Source organism: Callithrix jacchus, chromosome 8, assembly GCF_049354715.1.
Source record: "Callithrix jacchus isolate 240 chromosome 8, calJac240_pri, whole genome shotgun sequence".
NCBI lineage: Eukaryota > Metazoa > Chordata > Mammalia > Primates > Cebidae > Callithrix > Callithrix jacchus.
Window position 1 is genome coordinate 18,885,165 of NC_133509.1, and position 21,053 is coordinate 18,906,217.

The 21,053-nt window shown below is 36.3% G+C and overlaps 1 protein-coding gene across 19 annotated transcripts in view; it reads right to left on the minus strand.

Annotated features, from left to right (window-relative positions):
* Positions 1-21,053, minus strand: part of MYO9A (myosin IXA) — a 284,781-nt gene that overhangs the window by 51,894 nt on the left and 211,834 nt on the right. For 7 of the 19 annotated variants that reach the window (XM_078333528.1, XM_054240460.2, XM_035259095.3 and 4 more), the window contains 8 exons: positions 19,160-20,731; positions 15,387-15,486; positions 14,673-14,888; positions 9,909-10,021; positions 6,529-6,671; positions 2,901-3,124; positions 2,281-2,397; positions 501-692 (listed from right to left, as the gene is read on the minus strand). In XM_078333528.1, coding sequence (XP_078189654.1) covers positions 501-692; positions 2,281-2,397; positions 2,901-3,124; positions 6,529-6,671; positions 9,909-10,021; positions 14,673-14,888; positions 15,387-15,486; positions 19,160-20,731 — 2,677 coding nt within the window. The remainder of the gene's footprint in view (positions 1-500; positions 693-2,280; positions 2,398-2,900; positions 3,125-6,528; positions 6,672-9,908; positions 10,022-14,672; positions 14,889-15,386; positions 15,487-19,159; positions 20,732-21,053) is intronic. The other 12 variants (XM_054240463.2, XM_078333531.1, XM_035259099.3 and 9 more) reach the window with 2 other exon arrangements.

Sequence of the window (21,053 nt, forward strand, 5' to 3'; positions counted from 1 at the left end):
ACCCGGGTGGAGCACAGTGGCATGATCTTGGTTAACTACAACCTCTGCTTCTTGGGTTTGAGTGATTTTCCTGCTTCAGCCTCCTGAGTAGCTGGAATTACAGGTGCCCACCACCATGACTGGCTAATTTTTGTATATTTAGTGGAGTTGGGGTTTTGCCATGTTGGCCAGGCTGGTCTCAAACTCTTGATCTCAAGTTACCTGCCCACTCTCCCAAAGTGCTGGGATTACAGGCATGGGCCAGCGCCCCTTGTTCCTGATCTCTGTTAAAGCTAAGCATATAATCTGGAGGGCAGAACTCAGTGAAAAATGTATTAATTACAGAAAATATGGTTTAGAAAACATGGTCTGATATAAGATAGAATGACGTTTGGAGGATCTAAAGTAGCACTGAGTTGACATGTTCTCTGTAATGCTTTTCTCAAATACAAGATGTCCCAAACACTCTTAAAAGAATTCATAATTAAATCCTTTTAGTAATTAAAATATATCACATTTACCTTTGTGGCTGTGCAATCCGAAGTCTTGAATTCATTCATATATTCATCTAAAAACACTTTAAAAGTGTTGACCCAAACTCTCACTGGAGATTCACCCAGTGAATCACGCTGCTCAAGCCTCATCGTCTTTTCCAGAATCTGTTCAAATAGTGCATAGAGGTCTTTATACCGTATGCTTTTCCCATCATCCATCTATAAGCAATAAGAGAAAAAATGTATGGTTTTATAAAGAAATTCTTTAAATATAGAGTTTTGTATACACTTGTAATGGGTAGTATTTAGAATAAAGATTAGGATCCTGATATAATTTCTAATGAGCATGCCCATAAGATAATGCGGTATTTGTAAACTCCCATTCTGGTATGTGATGAATGCAGAATAAAATGTGATAAATTTTAGTAAATAATCTAACTGTAATAATTTGATGAAGTCTTGTGGATTTCTCCTCTGAGTGTGGCTTTTAAATTTTATTTAGCTATAAAGGTTATTTGCATCCCTCTTAATTACTTACCTTCCAAGAAATGAACTTTGTTTAGATGGTTCTACTCTAACATTGAAAGAATAAATATTTGAATCTTTACCTAAGGATATATTAAGTAACCAATTTATTTTTGCCAAGAAGAGTGACATGCTCAGAGTAAAATCATATTATTTGCAAGGAAATTAAATAGAATTTCTTTTATTTAAATGAGATCTGGAATTTTTTTAAGAAAGAAAAACATAAGCTTTTTTTTCCCTTCTTTCTTTTTTTGAGACGGAGTCTTGCTCTTCGCTCAGGGTAAAGTGCAATGGCACGATCTTGGCTCACTACAACCTCCACATCCCAGGTTCAAGGGATTCTCCTGCTTCTGCCTACTAAGTAGCTGGGATTACAGGTGTCCACCACCATCCTCAGCTAATTTTTGTATTTTTTTTTTTTTAGTAGAGACGGGGTTTCACCATGTTGGTCAGGCTGGCCTTGAACTCCTGCTTTTGTGATCTACCTGCCTTGGTCTCCCAAAGTGCTGGGATTACAGGCGTGAGCCACTGTGACCTGCCAACATAAGCTTTTAAATGATCAAAAAATATTACATAAAAGGCCAGGTGCAGTAGCTCACCCCAGCACTTTGGGAGGTTGAGGCTGGTGGATCACTTGAGGTCAGGAGTTCAAGACCAGTGTGGCCAACAAGGTGAAACCCGGTCTCTACTAAAAATACAATAATTAGCCAGGCATGGTGGCGCATGCCTGTAGTACCGGCTACTCAGGAGGCTGAGGCAGGAGAATTGCTTGAACCCAGGAGGTGGAGATTGCAGTGAGCTGAGATTGCGCCACTGCACTCCAGCTTGCTGCCCGGCGACAAAGCAAGACTCTGTCTCAAAAAAAAAAAAAAAAAAAAAAAAAAGAAAGAAATCAGTGACCATAAACTAACTGCCCTAATTCTACTGAAAGAAAACATATAATGGAGTCCTCACACAGGAAAAATAGACATTATAGCCTAGCAATAGAGCTAAAAGGATTATGAAGTCGCAGGGTAAAACAGAATCATACCCAGAATATCTGAGGTCAGTATCTTAAAAGATGAAAAAAACAGCTATAAGGTGCGACAAAGCTACTCGAGGAAATTCAAGGGAGCTTTTAATCTGACACCATTCAGTACATTTTTCCTTGTCTATCTCTAAAACAAAAACAATGAACTGGAGAAATCTTTTTTTTGAGATGGGTTTTGTATTATATTCTATAGCACCGTCAAATTTTTCATATGTTGAACTACTAAATATCTCCTAACACAGTCCAACTCACCGCCAATGCAGATGAATAAAAGCTGAAGATATTCTGCCGAAATTCTTTCAGGGCTTTTTTAAATACAACATCCACTAGCGTATCCTTCTTGCTGTCTTCATTATCTAGGTCATTCACCTGGAAACCACAAAACTAGTTTTAGTACATAATCAATGAATTGAAAAGAGGTAAATGCAACAGTAGGCATGTATTGTCTCTTCTACAATGACTGTACTCAAAGTGCAAGCCACAGGCTATTATAAGACCCAGGTAAAAGTTCGACCAGATAGTCAAACTATAATTACTACTTGATGATTTCTGAGGTTCCTTCTAATACTGTATGATTCTATAGTTCTGTCACAAGAAAAACAACTCCGATATGCGACAAGCTGTACTCTCCCACATGAAATACAACAATTTTAGTAAAATTAAGTCACTACTAAAGCCTTAAATCCTACCTTAAATCCTGTTTATCCAGTCTGACTAATGCATATCCTATTATTTGCACCCTTCTGGTAAATAACAGACCATCTAAAGCATGGAAGCATATACAACCTTGATATCTAGAGGGTATATCCTGATATACATAAGCATTCCATAGACAGAGCAGCTGATGGCCTAACTTGGCAAATAAAGCATACCTTTTTCAGAAGAAATTCATCCATGCTTTTTAAATCACTGACACTTGCTATGATCTGGACAGAGTCATTTTGCCAATGCATAGAATCCAAAGGCATGTTGCTAATCTTCACACTTCGCTTGCGCTTAGCCTTTGGAGAAGGTTCTTTGTTCTCTTTGAACTCCTTCCGGCAACTGCCAGGCAGTTCTGGGCTCAAAGGAGGTGTTGGGTGACACTGAGTTAATTCTATAATTCAAGGTAGAAGACCCAAAAAGACACATTTAGTAAATATGTTAACAGTCTTCATATCTTTCTTTTTAATGTTCCTTTAGTAAGTCACTGAAGGAAACATGCAAGTATATGAAAAACAAACACCGATGTTTGAGGTCAGGCAGCTAAGCAGTAGTAAATCCAGATAGCACATTTGTAAAGAAAATGTATTTTAAAAGTACCACTTTTCAAAGGGAAATGATATCATATCTCCCAAGAAGCTAAGGTCTGGTATTAAAAACCTGGATAGAAATGCCTTGCAGGATATCAAGTTAGATCCCAAAGATCTCAGTCCCAAAGAAAAGAAGAGAATACAAAACCATACTAGCATATTAAATGCTCACTGTTAACAAAGTAATAGCTTTGCTACAGGTTTGAAACAACATATATAGCTATATACAAGTCCAATAAACCATTGGAGTTTGATACTTAGTATTCTTCCTTTCCTATGGTCTAAAGTCCTGGAATACTTCAGCGATAGCATTTGGTGATTACTGACAACCTGTTAGGGAGCCAAGTAACTCAACTGACTTACTTCTGCTTGGGTCTCATTAGCATTTAGGATTTTCTTAAACATCCCCCAAATAATTATCTATTTATTTTCTCTATAATTTTTCACTACAAATGTTCACATCAGAGAAATTAGATTCCATGTAGCCCATTACAATTTAGAACTAGACCAGATTTGCCAAAGCCCTATCTGGAGCTCGATAAGAATGTTGGCCTCTGATTTCACATGGGCTTGTCTTCCCAACGTGTATGGTCTTCACCCTCTGTCCAATGGTATATCCTGATTCTATCTAAGCTAACTTTGATAATAAAGGAAAAAAATAGCCCCCTACATGCTAAATACCACCTCAGGCAGGAATTGAGACAAACTCATTCTCAGTTATGACATGAGAGTAGAGTATAAAGACACAGGATACAACTATATTCAAACATATATCAACTAATTTTAATTCTACTATACAGCTTAGTATCTAATTATTTCATTTAGCAAAGTCAGTATCTTTCTTATTAATAAAATAAATAATGTTTACCAAAGAAATTATCCATAATCACATATTAGCATCAAAAACAAGGGCTATAATTTTTGCCAAATATAAAAAAAAAGCTATAATTCTAACATTTATATATGTTGTCACTATGAAACAAACACACAACAAAGTCTGTGTATAATATGAATTTTAAATAAGAGTTTATACTTCTTTCTTGAGAATTAGCAGCAAAGAATATAATTGTGGGAAATGAAAAATTTAGAATGATTACTGTCAACCAGACAAGATACAAGAAATTGGTCACTTTAGCCACTCAACAGTAGGGAATCCCTGTTTCCCAAACCTATAGTATTCACTTAATTTATTATTGGTTTTATCCACATCCATTTGTCAACTGATAGAAGCAAATCAATAAAATACAAAAAAACAGGGGTATAACTACATCTCTACCATTCTTTCCCCTGGCATCCAGAGATCAAATCCATCCATCCCTCTGGGAAGCCTAATGATCTTTCCTCCTTCTCTATTTTATCCTAGATATGAGATTTTGCTTTCTTATTGTAACTTGGTCTGTTCTATCCTTACTTAAGCTTTCTTCCAAGGACCTCTATTTTAGTCATGCTGGTATTTTACCCACATTACCATACACCCCCACCTCTGATGTACATCCCTGTTGAAGATAGTTGGTATCTACATAGTAGCTAAAAACTCTCAGGCATGAGAAAAGGGCTTGACAAGAAGGAGCAATCTTCTAACATTAGGATAACTTGGAGAGTAAGTAATTTTCCCATTTAGAGAGATCAGTTTTCTAAATAGATGAACTATCTGTTGGGTACTTCTCAAATGTGTTATGGTGCATGCCCAGAAAGTTAAAATAAGAGCTATGGTACTGGGCATGGTGGCTCATGGCTATAATCCCAGCATTTTGGGAGGAGGCTGAGGTAGGAGGACAGATTGAGCCCAGAAGTTAGAGGTTACAGTGAGCTATGATCACACCACTCCAGCCTAAGCAACACAGTGAGACCTTGTTTCTAAAACTGAAAAATAAGAGCTATATTATAAAGTGCCAGGTATCTGGTAGGTACTGAAATATAGCAAGTACTTAATATACAACACAGTGATTAAGATTGTGGACTCTGGAGCAGGACTGCCTGGATCCAACTCTTAGCTCTTCTAGTTACTATATGTACGCCAGTAAATGACGTCTTCCTTCCCTCCCTCCCTTCCTCCCTTCCTCCCCCTCTCCCCCTCTCCCCCTCTCCCCCTCTCCCCCCTCCCCCCCAACTCTCTCTCTCTCTCTCTCTCTCTTTCTTTCTTTCTTTGAGACAGTCTCACTCTGTTTCCCAGGCTGAAGTGCAGTGGTATGATCATGGCTCACTGTAGCCTCAACTTCCCAGACTTAAGTGATCCTCCTACCTCAGCCTCCCAAGTAGCTGGGACTACAGGCACAAGCCTCCATGCCTGGCTAATTGTTATATTTTTTGTAGAGATGGGGTTTCACTATGTTGCCCAGGCTGGTCTTGAACTCCTGGACTCAAGTGATCTGCCCACCTCAGCCCCCAAAGTGCTGGGATTACAGGAGTGAGCCATCATGCCTGCCCTAATAAATAACTTCTCTGTGCCTGAGTTTTCTCATCCATAAATTGGGAATAATAATCATACCAACTTTCAAAAAAATTATTGTGATCAACTGAGTTAATAACCATAATATGCTTACCACAATGCCTTGCATGTAGAAGCACTCAGATATTAGCTGCTATTAGTTATAACCAGTAATACATATTTGTTAAATGAATGAATGATGGCCACATTTTTATCGTTTAGAAAACTAAGGCTAACCAACAATACATAATCATTTTTGAGGTGGGTACTGCTTCACTGTTTTGTGACACATTTTATGGAAACTTCTTCTGTAGGAAAAATGTAACTTAATTTTTTTTTTTTTTTTTTTTTTTGAGACAGAGTTTCGCTCTTGTTACCCAGGCTGGAGTGCAATGGTGCGATCTCAGCTCACTGCAACCTCCGCCTCCTGGGTTCAGGCAATTTTCCTGCCTCAGCCTCCTGAGTAGCTGGGATTACAGGCACGTGCCACCATCCCCAGCTAATTTTTTGTATTTTTAGTAGAGACGGGGTTTCACCATGTTGACCAGGATGGTCTCAATCTCTTGACCTCGTGATCCACCCGCCTCAGCCTCCCTTAATTTTTCAGTTAAGGAAGGATTTGACAATGCTGATCCTGTCTCATTAGAACATCCAGGCAACAGGATTGACATTATGAATAATACAGGACTAGCAAACTTTCAGAAAGAGTGAACAGAAATTACGAACACAATTCTGGTCACTTTTGACCAGAATTTATGAACACCCTTTGGTCACTTTTACCATCTGGAAACTGATGAGCTGGAATCACATCTGAGCCTGCAAAGAGTGGCAAAACCTCTGAATGGGTTGTAGGTTTCACTCTAGTAGTCTTCTTCTCCCCTTGCTTCCCTTTGGCCCAAAATCTCATCTTAGTTCTCTGAGGTCTGTTTAAAGAAATAAAGGTAAAAATAGAAATTATAATATCTCAGTGATAATATTTGTATATATCACTTTAAGCTTTACAAACCTATTGGCTCATTTAACTTTCACATTTAAATTAAGTGTATTTATCTTTACTTTTGCATTTAAACTTCACTTGGGAGGTGAAAAATTATTTAACTTCTCTGGGTTTCGTTATTTCTATATTTAAGATGTTTCCTCATCTGAATATAGAAATAACGAAACCCAGAGAAGTTAAATAATTTTCTAAAATGAAACAGCTACAAAGCAAGTGGGGCTAGAATTCTAACTCAAGTTAGATACACAAGGTATCTTTTCTTCTCCCCATCCAGCTTGGATTTAGAATATACACAATTTAACAACAAAGAAAATACTTTTTAAAGAAATCACTAATAATCCTACCACTCAAAAAACATTAGTTTATCTTTTTTGTCATTCCCTTCCAGTTTTTATCCGTAAGTATGGCAAGTTTTACATCACTGTTATCATGATGCACATAGAATTTTAGATCTTTCCACTCACTGTTACATAATAAAAGCTTTAATGTCACTATTTTATATTTATGAGTTATTAGCATTATTAGCAGCAGCCACTACTTATTTGAACTTGTATCTTGCTCCAGGCACAGTGCTTACAAAGGAACACCTTATTTAATTATAAGATCAACTTTGCTTTTTTGTTTTTTTCTTAAAGACCAGATAACAGTAACAACTTTGTTTTTAACAAACTACTATAAATATGTTACAGGTGAAAAAGTGGAGACTTAAATATTAGGTAACTTTCCCAAAGTTTCACAGTGAGTGACAAAATTCAGAACCACATCTATTAAATTGTATTGCCTTAGTGCTTATATGCTCTTTCATCACATACATCAAAGAAGTAACTTACGATAACAATAGCATGTAGTTACTGACTGAATACATATATTGTGTATTCTAACCTCAGAGTTGAAGGTTTATTTGTATATTAATTTATCTGTTCATTCATTCAATTAAACAATTTGGAGTATCTAGTAGGTGACAAGCAATATGCCTGACATACGATATTCCTAATTTTCACAACTACCATGGTAAATAGGTATTATCATCCTTACTTTACACATGAGCAAACTAAGGCTCGGAGGCCTGATGGAGATGAAAGTTAAAATCTGGTCTACCTGGTTTTGAAGCCCTTGCTCTTTCTTCCTTTTTTTTTTTTTTAAGCTTATTACTAAACTTACACATTTATATATTAAAAAGAGAAACTGTTCTACAAGACTTAATAAAAGCAACAGTATCTCTCTGCCATGCTCACCCCATTTTCTGCTCCCTAGAGGCAACACTTTGAATTGCTTTAACTAGTTCTTCTGATATTTAACATGTTCTGTAACTATCAAACTCATGGTCACAGATAGTGATTAGGCATGTTCCACCATTCCAGTCCTAACCTCACCACAAACATGTGCCCCCCCAAAAGACTTATACTGTACTTTTAGTTAGATCAATATTCAGTATTTACTTTTAATGATATCAGTATTTATTTTTATTATGTAAATAATATTCACAGTTGAAGGATGTAACTCCCTAAATGATCTATTTTATTCTAGAGGATTTTTTAAATATGCTCATGAAAACAGCTTTATTTTTCCTTTGCTTACTTTTCTATATACAATTTACCTCCATGAGTTTCCCCATTTGTATCAACTCTCAACATGTTCAAATATATTAGGTACTTTATCAGTTTCAACTTACTGAAAAAAACCTCTTCCAGAGCCTTCTAACTTGCTCCAATTTGGAGTGGTTTCTCTCATTGCTTGCTGTGCAGCTGTCATCTGAAAAGCTACTTTCATCATCATAAAAGAGATTCCTTTTGTCTCTTTTGTTTCATAAAGACATGTCTTTTGTTATGAGTCTCTTTTCATCCATTATATTGGGTACTCAGTGAGTCCTTTGAATCTGGAAATCGTGCCCTTTAGTTCTGTAAAATTTGGCTAAATTACTTTATTAATAATGTATCCTCTGTTTTCTTGGTTCTATTTTTCCAAAGTTCCTACCATTGGGATATTAGATCTCCTGAATGGAGCCTATAATATTCCCATCGTTTCCATTTCTTCTTCTTTTTGCTCAACATTCTGAGACATGTCCTCAACTTTTCTTCTGATTCTTTAGTTGTTCCTGTTATCATATTTTTAATTTTCAAAAGCTTTTTATTATGAAAATGTTTTTCTTTGATGCATTCTTTTGTTTCATGAATGCAATTGTGTTTGTTGTGAAGAAGGTCTGTTGATAGTTGTATTTGTCAGTCTTGAAGTGTTCTATTCTCTGCATAGTTTATTTCTTTCAGGTTGTATTTTATCTGTTAGTTTTAGTTTCTTCAACATAAGGTATTTCCTCAAATGTATGGTGATCAGTGGTTATCTGATTATTATTTAAAGTAGGGTAAAAGAAAAAAAGAGCTTGGAAGCTCTAGTGAGCATTGGTGGGATTGCTAAATTATGGTCTTCCTTATAGGGTTATCTGGTTGGTTGACTTTGCAGGGAGAGACCCTGATAGTAATATATTCAGGTTTTTCGTTGAGGGCTGGACAGAAGTCCCCAAAACTCTTTGAACCATTTGCTTAAAGGGCATGGGAAATGTAGGAACTGAGCAAATGAAGAAGGCTGGGAAATCTTAACATTCTGTATGTAAACAGGCATTAAATCCCCTTGTTCCAAATACGTGCCCCAGCCCTCAATTGTATCTAGTAAACTTCAGGTCTAGAGATACTCTGTTTTACACTTTCCAGAGAATAAATTTCTTGTTCTGCTATAATTGGGGAAGGTCACCAGCTAGCTGTATCTTTCTCAGCTTTACTTAGCTATATTAGGATTTGGCTTTCTCATTTGTATTAACATAATTAAAATTTAAAATTTATTTACATTTCGGATTCCACAGTTTTGTTGCAATTGTTTTCACTTCTGAGTTTTGGTTTTTTTTTTTTTTTTGAGGGAGAGAATAGTCCTTTGTAGATTTTGTCATTTTAGCAATTGTGGGGAAGGATGTGGAAATTAAATATATATAATCTATTATCTCCAGGTACGTGTTCTTCTACTGTGTTATATCGTATTTCTCAATATTTGATTTCTAGTATTACTGCTCTGGATTTGGGTTACCTTAGACTATACTTCTGTAGTCAGTGAGAAAGTGGTCTTTAATATGGTTATGAACCAGAAATATTTCAACATAATCTTGTAAGTTTCATACCTTATATCTGAATCTGAAGCCTTCTGTCTCACTGCCAACTTGGTAATCTCTCCTTGAGACATAGTCTTATGAAGCTTTGCTTGTTCATCAACTGATGAAAATCTCTGTGATGTCTGTAATAATTACATATGTAAAAGATTTTAATGCCAAGTCAATATATGATAGCATTGTAATTAAAACTCAGGTTATGGAATTACTTGAGCTATTAAAAAACACACAAAAACATTCAGCAATTCACTGAAATAACAGAGCCTACTGAAAACTCTATATAAAGTAATCAGAAATAAAGAGGACTTGGTCAATGAAAATAAACAGGATCTATCAGTTCATATTTTCTGACAACTTAAAAAAGAATCTCAAGTGGAAGGGCAAGTTAACCATTTAAATATATAGATAAAAGATGTAGCATCTAATAAATCTAGAACACTAAGTATTGCTTTTCATATCTCCTTTTATTTGTCCTAAAAGGCAGTTATTACTTTTATGGCTTAACTTGCTATTATAGATTCTTCATATATCCAATCAATAATTTAAAACAGATAGAATATACAATGATTTTTAAAAAGCCAAAAGACCAAGAAAGGCTCATTATTATTATTAATGATCTAAATTATATACAATTTATAAGGCTATCAAACTGTGATCTGAATTTCAATTGGCATTTCTTGTTCCATCTGTTTAAAATGTGCCCCTCTAAAGACAATCCTGTTCTGAGGAGAGAATTTCTTATTATCTATTCAAGTTATTTCCTAGTATTTCATTTTTCTGTAGTTATAATATTCTTTAGCCTTTTGGTCTCCTGACTATGGCCTTATTAACAGAAATAGAAAAGACCTTAAGTTGGCAAAGATGAAGTAATAGGGATGTGGCTTACCCTCTTACCTGAAACCAACAAAACAGACAAAATAACATGAAACAGCAATGTTTAAAACAATGAACAGATATCCCTGAGAGATGGGAAAAAAAGGAAATATGTCCTATACTTGCCCCATCTTAACTGCCTTGAGAGTTTCTAGGCTGTGATGCAGAAAGGAGAAACCCAGGAGAAATCTGACACTCTCTGAGTGGAACACGTGAAACTGAAAGTCCAAGGTGAATATGGTGACTAGAAACCAAAAGACAGAGTACTGGAGAGGAGTGAGAAGCACAAAGATAGAACTCTAGAGATCTACAGAAGGTCCACGTTGAGTATTTAGCTTGCGTACTAATCAATACTTTGTATGAGAAAACAACCTAAGACCAGGAAAAAAGATTGCTTGAAAGGATTAAAGGTAATTGCACCTATCACTCACAAAAGGTCAGTAATAGTGTCTATACTCAAGAGCCAGAGTATACAACTTTGTGATTCCCAGGGCGCTGGCAAAAATATACAAAGGATCTCGCTTCAATGGTCAAGAATAATTAGTCCTACACTGAGTACTGTTTGGGTCTAATAAACCTTTTTTTATTTTTTAAGAGACAGGGTCTTGCTCTGTTGCCCAGGCTGGAGTGCAGTGCTTATGATCATAGCTCACTACAGCCCTGCACTCCTGGGCTCCAGTTATCCTCCTGCCTCAGCCTTCTCAGTAGTAGCTGGGACTACAGGCACATGCCCCTATGCCCAGCTCTTACTTTCTAAACCTTTATGCAAATACATCAAAAAGTCAGATGTAACAGATAATTTCATAAGACAAAAGTGTATACAAAAATTGGACCTGTTAGATAAAAGGATTTAAAAAGACCAATTTCCCTGGAACAAACAAAGGAAAACTTATCAAGGAACTACACCACAAAAAAGTATGCGTCTCAGGTGGTGTCGAAGAATTCTGCCAAATCTTCAAAGAACAGATAGTCACAATGCTATAAACCGGTCCTTACTTTTTTTTTAGGGGAATAAAATACACATATAAATACTAAGTGTATATTCAACAGTGTGGCTGCTATCTTAAGGCTGCCAATCCAAACCTCTTATATAATAAACTCTGTTCAATACCAACCAGTTTTCTACCATGCAAGACCGACCTCAAAATCACCAAGCCTGGGCCCTAAAACTTTATGAATAGCCTCTCCTGACTTCTCCCTTGAGAGATATTTATAAGACACAATCAAAGTGGGACTTCTCTTACTGTAATATACTAATAAACAACTTTGTTTGATCAACAGGTTTTTCTGGCAGTCTGTGGACTAGACAGCAGAGAGAAAGAAAATTCAACACAGACAACGATCAGAGAGTATCTAAGAGACTAGGAGAAATAGGAATATAAAAAGTGACAGCAGTTTGGGGTAATGAAAAATTTAGTTTTATCCTGCTGGAGGTAAAGAAGATTGAAATTCTGGAGAGCTATTCAGGAGTCATATCCACAGAGATGATTGCTTTAAATCTGGGGGATGATAAAAGAAAACTGTACAGAGAAAAGTATGTTTCTTATACTAATACTACAAATGAGGAATAGAAATGATTTTATTAAACTGTTTACCATCCAGAAGACTTAAGAAACTAAAAAAATACATAAAAGCTACCTTAAAAATACTGCTTAGCAGAACATGCCATTCTTCTTGAGTAAATGCCAACATGGTGTATATAAAAATGGAGTGAGAGCAGCATACAGAGACTAAACAGTTATTCAAATGGCAGAGTTCGAAGTAAGAGGTTAAAAAACACCAAAGTCAATAAGGAGTGAAACTACTACACTTGTTTCCCCTCCCACAGCAGGTAACAACTGATGAATAATTTAAAAACTCAAGAGGTAATGCTTATGAAATCTCCTTCAATTCATTTGTGAATGTCTTTATCCCATTAAATTACATCACAATTGGAAAGGTCATATGGCAATTTCTTCCAAGATTTAAGAACACAGTTCAGAGTAATAAAATCAATTTGTCCAGAAAAAAAACAAATCCAGTCTTTCAAAAACTCCATGTACCTAGAAAATCAAATCCATTTAAAATCCAGAAAATATCTGGGTTGTGAAATTGCAGTAGATTTTATTTAGACACAATACATCTTCATCTTCACAATATCAGATAATGTTAGAACATGAAATATTCTCAAGACAAATAAAAAGAGAAACACATTTAAAAATTATTCCTACCCACCCCATCCCCAACCCCAGTTAAGAACCTATCCACATATTCTACAAAGCAAAGCTTCTTCATGCAGTGTCCACCAGAAACAAGCACCACCACCTGTTCCTAAAACAGCTAGTGATGAAAGAGAAGGAAAGGAGAAAGCTGGAGACGTGACTAACACACTGTGCAGGGGAAGTGCTCTACAACTACTGGCATGCAGTGACCGTCAAGCAGGTGAACAGAGGCTAGAACACTGAAAGGAGCTGAATGCTCCAAGCAGAAAGCCCAACTTCCTGGTTCATCTCAGTAAAAGTTCCCAGTGTAAAAGAAATCTATCCCCAAAAGTCCTAAGGGTTGTTACAAAGGAAACTCTCAGGAACAAAACAGCAGTCATAAATGCCAAAGATTTTCTGCAAACAATAAAGCTATATATACTTGATAAAGCAGGACTTTTCATTAAAATTAGTTTGTTCCATTACATAATTTTGTATTTAACTGTTAAATCGGATAACACCGTATATTTCATTATTTATAACTCAAATACAGGGCAGCTCCTACAGTTCGGCTCAGGTTAATGATTCATTTCTCTAATCAGGGAACTTGTCTTGCATTTTTCTCTTTTTGTTTTTTGTTTTTGCCTTCATAAAACATCAGTTTTGTCACTTAAAAACTGGGTCTACCTCCAACAAAAGATTCAGACAAGGAGAGTATTCTGGACAATAGGATAAATTTCAATTAACTAGATCTTTGACAATTCAAACAGCTTAAAACAGTTCAAAGACAGAATATTTAATGAGTCAAATAAAGACCATCCTAAAATTTTTCTCCCATAATTAATAGACACTAAAGAATATTAGAGAGCTCACTTCCAGATATGCATGGAAATAAAATGTTACTTCACTCCACTTCATCAGTGATGTTTTGGTTCATATTAGACAGGGCTCCTTACATATGTCTAGGACAATTCCAAAATCAAACTCTTTGCCTTAATATACTCATAAATACACTAATACTTGTCAAACCACATATATACCTGATTTGGGCTGAGAAGATGATAAAGTTATATTCTTAGCTTGAAATGGTGCAGTTTCATTCAAACATAACACCAATGTTATATTGTGTGATTAATACAAATTCACATTACATATGGCCTTCTATTTGGCTAGGTTGGTTCCAGGGAGACACTTTTTGCTCACTGTGTGTTTAAAAATTCATGTTTATTTCTTAATAGTGAAAAGTAAGGTGGAGGAAGCAAGTTTACAGGCAAAAAAAGTAAAAGTACATACCACTGCAGCTAAAAGCTACAGGATTATTTCAGACCAAGGATCAGTAAACTAGACCAAGGATCAGTAAACTATGGCCAAGTCTAAAATAGTTATCTGGACTTTTACAGAAAAAAATGTAAGAACCATTTTTTCATAAAACATCAGTTTTTTTTTTCATTTCTAGTGCTCTACCTAGACCTTTTAGAATACAACATGGAAAATTTCTACATTAGTGCTAAGTCAAATAATCTTAATTTTGCTTAATTTATGGCTTTTTAAAGTGCCCTTTATTTGGGTTCTATTAAATTAAGTTTTAGTTTAGTTGTGTTCACTGAGGTTTCCCATGTACAAACCATTACATGGGAAGAAGCTGTGAAGGTTAGCTTTAGATTAGCAAAGACTATTTCCATCAGATTTGCTTGCTATTTTTCTTATATTGATGTAAAATTACCATTTCGGAGTCACTGTGAGAGGCCTGACCCAGGCTGGGTGCAGGCCCTAGCTCATAGTGAGAAGCTTGGTCAAGGGAGAGAAGGGGCTCAATAATGTCATCGTAATCATCTTCCTCTGTATCCCCCTCCCCATCGGCAAAAGTACCTCTAGTCAAGAAATCGGAGCGCGTCCGCGCCATTCGAGCTTTCTTTTTATGGGCCGGTCTGGCAACCTGCTTGACCAAATGATAAAACAAATAACACAACAATGTTTTGGGTTTTTTTTTCTTTCTGAGATGATGCCAATGAAAGATAACAGAGGGCTCACGAATTTCTTAAAATATCCCTCCACCCCACCATGCCCTTTCCACTAGTAGAAGTGACAGGAATGACCAAAAGGAATCTGTATACATTACTCTGGACAAAGAAATAGAATGGAAGCTAAATCTGCACTGTTCTACATAGCCAAAGAAGTCATCTTTCACTGCCATCATAAGACAACAAAGTCACTTGCACAAACTGTCTTCTTTTTATTAGCAACTGGGTTTTTAGGCACCATTCCCTGCCTGGAGTACACTTTCATAATTAAAACAATCTCAGCTCATGGCTTCTTTCTCTAAAAACACTTGGGAGTAAACGGGTAGATGAGGTGCTCTACCTACAAGAATAATAATTTCCAAAATAATGCATATCTATTTCAAGTAGAAGATAGACAAACAAGACACAATACTTACCTCTCTTTGGCCTGGCCCAGCTAACTTCACAGGTTTCCAGGCTGGTTCATCTTCTTTACAGAGTTGAGGATTTTTACTGTTTAAGGCTTCTTTACTGACACTTTAAATAAAACAATGAAATTACATTTCAGTTCTTAGCAGATATCCCATGGCAGCCAGGTCAAAGAACTCCAGTAAATTCCATAAATATTTTCAGATCTTAGTCAATTCCCAAGACAGAAAGTCGTATTTTTTTCTGCTTAGCTAATTGGTAATAATAATCCTGAAACTACCCATATGACTGAATTACTGGAGGTCTTGTCCTGATGATCAGTGGGTATAGTCCACTATGATGACATACGTTTAAGAATAGTAGCTGCAAAACAAACTCAAGAAATAAAATGGATCTGATGATGAGAAAAGAAAATTACCAAATCCCTGAATCTTTAGAATTCTAGTCTTACAAGTGGTCTTTCCATCTAATCATTATAAAATACCTAAAAAATAGCCATCCAGTGATGAGGATCTCATTATGTTTTATACTGAGATGGTTCCTATTAGTTAGAAAACTGTTTCTGAAATCTCTCGTTGTAGATTTTGTTCACTGTCTGAGTTTTAAAACCTGACACTGAGGCCAGGCTTGGTGGCTCACGCCTGTAATCCCAGCACTTTGGGAGGCTGAGGTGGAAGGATCACCTAAGGTTAGGAGTTTCAGATCAGCCTGGTCAACATGGCAAAACCCCATCTCTATCAAAAGTACAAAAATTAGATGGGCGTGGGGGCAGCACCTGTAATCCCAGCTACTTGGGAGGCTGAGGCAGGAGAATTGCCTGAATCTAGCAGTCAGAGATTGCAGTGAGCTGAGATCATGCCACTGCACTCTAGCCCAGGTGACAAGAGTGAGATGTTGTTTCAAAAAACAAAACAAAAAACCAAAATCTTGACTTTGAATAGAATAAAATCAACACTGGCAGGATAAGAAATTGTTACCAAACTAAAGGGTAAGAAATTGTTACCAAACTAAATGTATGCTCCATATCATGTAGGTATTGTAGCGTTAGCTTATGCAAATTTAATTTTGATTGAATAACTGTATGATGAGACTGCTTTATCACTAAATTCTGGGCAGAAACAGATGTCAAAATCTAATGAAAAAGTGTTTATAATCTGCACTTTCATAGGCCCCGTTACCATATTAATTCAGTACTATGAGTCTTATTAACAATGTATTGCTAATCTCTCCTGCCTGAGCAGGGCTGTAAGCTCCTTGAGAAATCGTATCTTACTTCCTAGCACAGTGTTGGCTAAAATTAGACACTAACTTTTGATACTAGTCGGTAGATTAATTGTTCTTCCCCTCAAATTCCTTCATTTAATGTTTATAAAAGGAAGTCTAGGAGCCATAAGAAAGTTTTGTCCTTTGCCTCGATGCAATAAGCCTGAAACAAATAGTTGGCAATCTTTGCTAGCTAAAGGCTTCTTAGAGATCTCCTTTTTTGAGCAATGCATGTAAGCCTAGCAAACCTAACTTTATCCTAAGGATTCTCTTCTGGCTATCAAAAGCTCTCATCACAGTTGAGCCTACTGGCCCTTTATTTATCCTCCAAAGAGAAACAATAATTAATAGGATCTTGATAGTACTTGACCACTGCAATTAACCTTTTAATTCACAGCATTGTCTTTAGACTTCACCTTGATTTTTCTCATTAAAGGGTTAAAGACTACTCTGCACTCATCACCACTACAATACAAAAGGGACACTAACCTAGTATTACTCTCTAATCATAAAACCCAATGCTGATCCTTAATCATGAAATGCAAGTTCTAGTCCCAGCCATTTCTCTAAATATACAATCTTGAATAAGTCATTTCACCCCTATGGGCCCCAGTGATCTTATCTATAACATGTGGGAACTGGACTAGATAATTCAGAAGCACCAACATTTATGATTCTACAAAACGTTAACATTTCTAGTATTACTTATATAACAGGATGAGATTTAAAGTATGAATTTTATCTGCAGACTTTCATATAATCTCATATACAATACTTTTAAAGATAAGTAGATCATTAATAAAACAATACAGGAAATCAGCTCAAACAGACCTAAAACTATTTATCTTGGAAAAATGCGATAAATAATTCACAAAGATAATTAATATATTTTGGAATCTACAATTCAGTTTTCTACAAAACAGATTCATGAATCCAATAGCTACTTTATATGTGTATACACCTATAATATATACACACACACAAATGTCATAATAGACACTAAAGAAGAATAGTAAAGAGCTCACTTACAGATATGCATGAAATATCATGTATCACTAAACTTAGAACGAAAGGAAATATGTTTTTAACACTCTCTTATGGGTGCATATGCTACACAAAGCCTTTGAACTTCTGGGAAATCTGTAAGCTAACGGGTAGGAATGATATCTCAAGCTGTCACTAAGCTCAACTGCACTTTATAATACTATAGAAACCCTTGGTGGAAAATAAATTATTGATCATCTCTTGCCCACATTAACAAAGGATTTCTCTCAAGTCCACATGAAATTTTAAAGGGTGAAACATTTAAATGTTTGGGTTACATATAATAGGAAAGAGAAGGTTATTTTCATTGTTAATATAAATTTTTTTTAACCCTAAGATACAGCCCTCCTTTCATTTCAAATGATGACATTCTCCTACAAGAACTGAAAGAATCTACCAAATACAAAGACAATACAAGTATCTTAAATTTTGTCAAATTTGTTTTTATGTACCACTTAAAAATGCTTTTCTCGTGACTATCATTAGTTTCAAAAAGTATAAAGAAATTCCACTTATGGCCAGGTGTAGTGGCTCATGCCTGTAATCCCAGCACTTGGGGACCCAAGGGGGTGGATAACTTGAGGTCAGGAGTTCGAGACCAGCCTGGCCAATATGGTGAAACCTTGTCTCTACTAAAACGATGAAAATTAGCTGGGCGTGGTGGCGTGCACCTGTGGTCCCAAATCCTTGGGAGCCTGAGACAAGAAAACTGCTCGAACCTGAGAGGCGGAGATTGCACTGAGCCGAGATCATGCCACTGCACTCCAACCTGGGTGACAGAGTGAGACTTCGTCTCAAAAAAAAAAAAAAAAAAATCCACTTATATTACTTATACTACCACTAGTGTAAAAGATAAATTCCACTCTTAGAAACAGAAAGTAGAATGATGGTTGCCAGTGGCTGGGGAGAAGAAAAAGACTTTTATTTTATAAGAAGAAAAAGTTCTAGACATCTTTTGCACAATAATGTGCATACAGTTAACACTATTGTACTGTATATTTAAGAATGGTTGATGGCAAATTTTATGTTATGTGTTTATCACACACAAGCAAGTATGAAGAACATAATGATGACCATAAATAGGCCAACTGCTGTGACAAAACACATTAACTTCTTTAAAGCCTAAAACTAACAACCTTGTACTACTAAACCTCAGAGCAGTAAAGCAATCAGCATTTGGCGAATGCCTATTACATTTATAGGCACTGTACTGCCCTTCACAAATGCTTCTCACTTAATGGGGAAGAACCCAGTATTTACTCTCCTATTTAAGATTACTCAAGGATTCCTAGGGTATAACTACGTCCAACTTGAGGTGATGGTAGAGTCAACAATTTAGGAATATTTTCAGAAAGAGAAAATGACCAAGTTGAGCAGCTACTTTACACAAATAGTTGGAAGAGAAGGCACCTTAATAAAAATACTCCAAGAAGTTTCCCATTTACACATAAAAATAAATAAACATTTCACTTACAGGGGAGTACTCATATTGTCCTTTGGAGTGAAGAAAATAGGCCTAGTATTTCCCTCTCTGGAAAGGTCATCAGATTTGTGGCTATAAGACTGAGTTGGCCTAAAGTGTTCTCTTTTTGAAATGCGATTATTAGAGAGTTTACAAGCTACATTCAGCTGGGTGGCCATTCTGTCTGTCCTGGATAATTCCTTCACAGTAATAGACTGGCATGGACTTCCTTTTCTTTCAAAGAACATGGTGATAGGTCGGTCCTTTGTGGGTGAGTGAGCAGAGGGACTGTCTTTTTGGGCAAGAACTGCATCTTTTACTGATGGAGACCCCAGTACATTAAGTTCTCCCTTATTTGGGGCATTTAAGCTGAGAAGAGAGGATGGCCTCTCTACTCTTTGTTTTGACTGATAGGAAGACGGTGCCAGCAAAGACTCTCCAATTCTTTGCTTTTCAATTGTCTTGAAGGCTTTGCGTTCCTTCCCTAAAATATCTGTTTGCTGGCGAATCTGTTCCATCATTTCTTTTTCATTCTGTTGCTGCAACTGCTTTTGCCTTTCTTCCTTCTCGATGTTCAGCTTTTCTAATTTCTTCAGCACAGGATTAGAAGACTCTGTATTCAAAGAAGGAACAACCTGATCTTCTCCTGGGCAATGATACTTCCCAGTTTCCCTGTGGATATCCAAAGTAAGAGCTGCCCCTGGTGCGTCTTCATTTTCCAATAGTTTGTTTCTGTGGATACTTGTGTCTAGTTGGGAATTTGTTTTTAGTGGGTCTTGTTGGGGAATATAAAAAAAAGTAGGCAGACTATTTGAAATGAAGGAGTCTTTCAACTGCGGTTTACAGGTAATAGACTCAGAACTGCAAACCATCTTTTCCTTCATAGTTTCATCCTTCAAATGCTCTGCACAGCTAGGCTCAGTTGAGGCACTGAAGGCATTGTCCTGTGAATCAAATTTTGGACTGCTGGATATCGTAGGTGATGGAAACTGCAAGTCTCCTTCATCTGAAATTACAGACTCTAGTTTGCTCTTTTGGCTTTCCTCATAGCTCAGAAGTTCCAAGCTTCCTTGAGAGCTCTCACTATCAGGTGTACCCCGAGGAGACTGAAGGCCTTCAGGCATCAATTCTGTAGACCATCTGCGTTCCTCTGAAGGAGAAACACCACCAAGAGAACGAACTTTCAGCAATTCTAAGCTAAATATAGCTTGCTCTAATTCTCTCATTCTCCTACTTTCTCTTTTAGCACGGCCTACTTTTTTCTGATGGAGATCCTCCAAGGATCTGGGTCTCTCTCTTACAAGCACATCTTCCTGCAAGTCCACACCACTCTGGCTTTGGGCTCTCTCCTGCTGCTTGTTTGGTGACTCCTTCAAGCAGTCCACTGAACTTTCACGGCTAATTCGATTACTTTCTATCACAGATTTACATTCCTCTATGGCTTTTATTCTGTTGTCAAAAGAACAATCCTCCCATTCTGAAGGGTCTGAACCCTGAATTTCCAGAGATCCATATCCCTTGATATTCACCAATCCAAGTTCTAGTTTTGTTTCTCTTAGCCTTTGTTCTTTTAAAGCTTTAAATCTATATAAAAACAGACAAAATGGGTTACAGAAATCTCTTAGTTACCAGTGAAGAAAACATATTTCCTGAGATTTTAAGAAAAAATGCAAAGTTGTAAAATATTTTTATAATACCTAAGTACTTCTTAAACTAACTTGGATGCATGTTTCATAATTTTGCTATTTCCATGAGTCAGATGATATTTCATTAAGTGTGTTTTTCTAGCTGGGCATTTCATTCAAAATGTAAACTAACTCAGAAGTAAAGCTCTCATTTTAATAATACTTTTATTTTAAAGTAAACCTGAAAGAGAAATTTTAATTTAAGTGTGAAATTAAAGTTT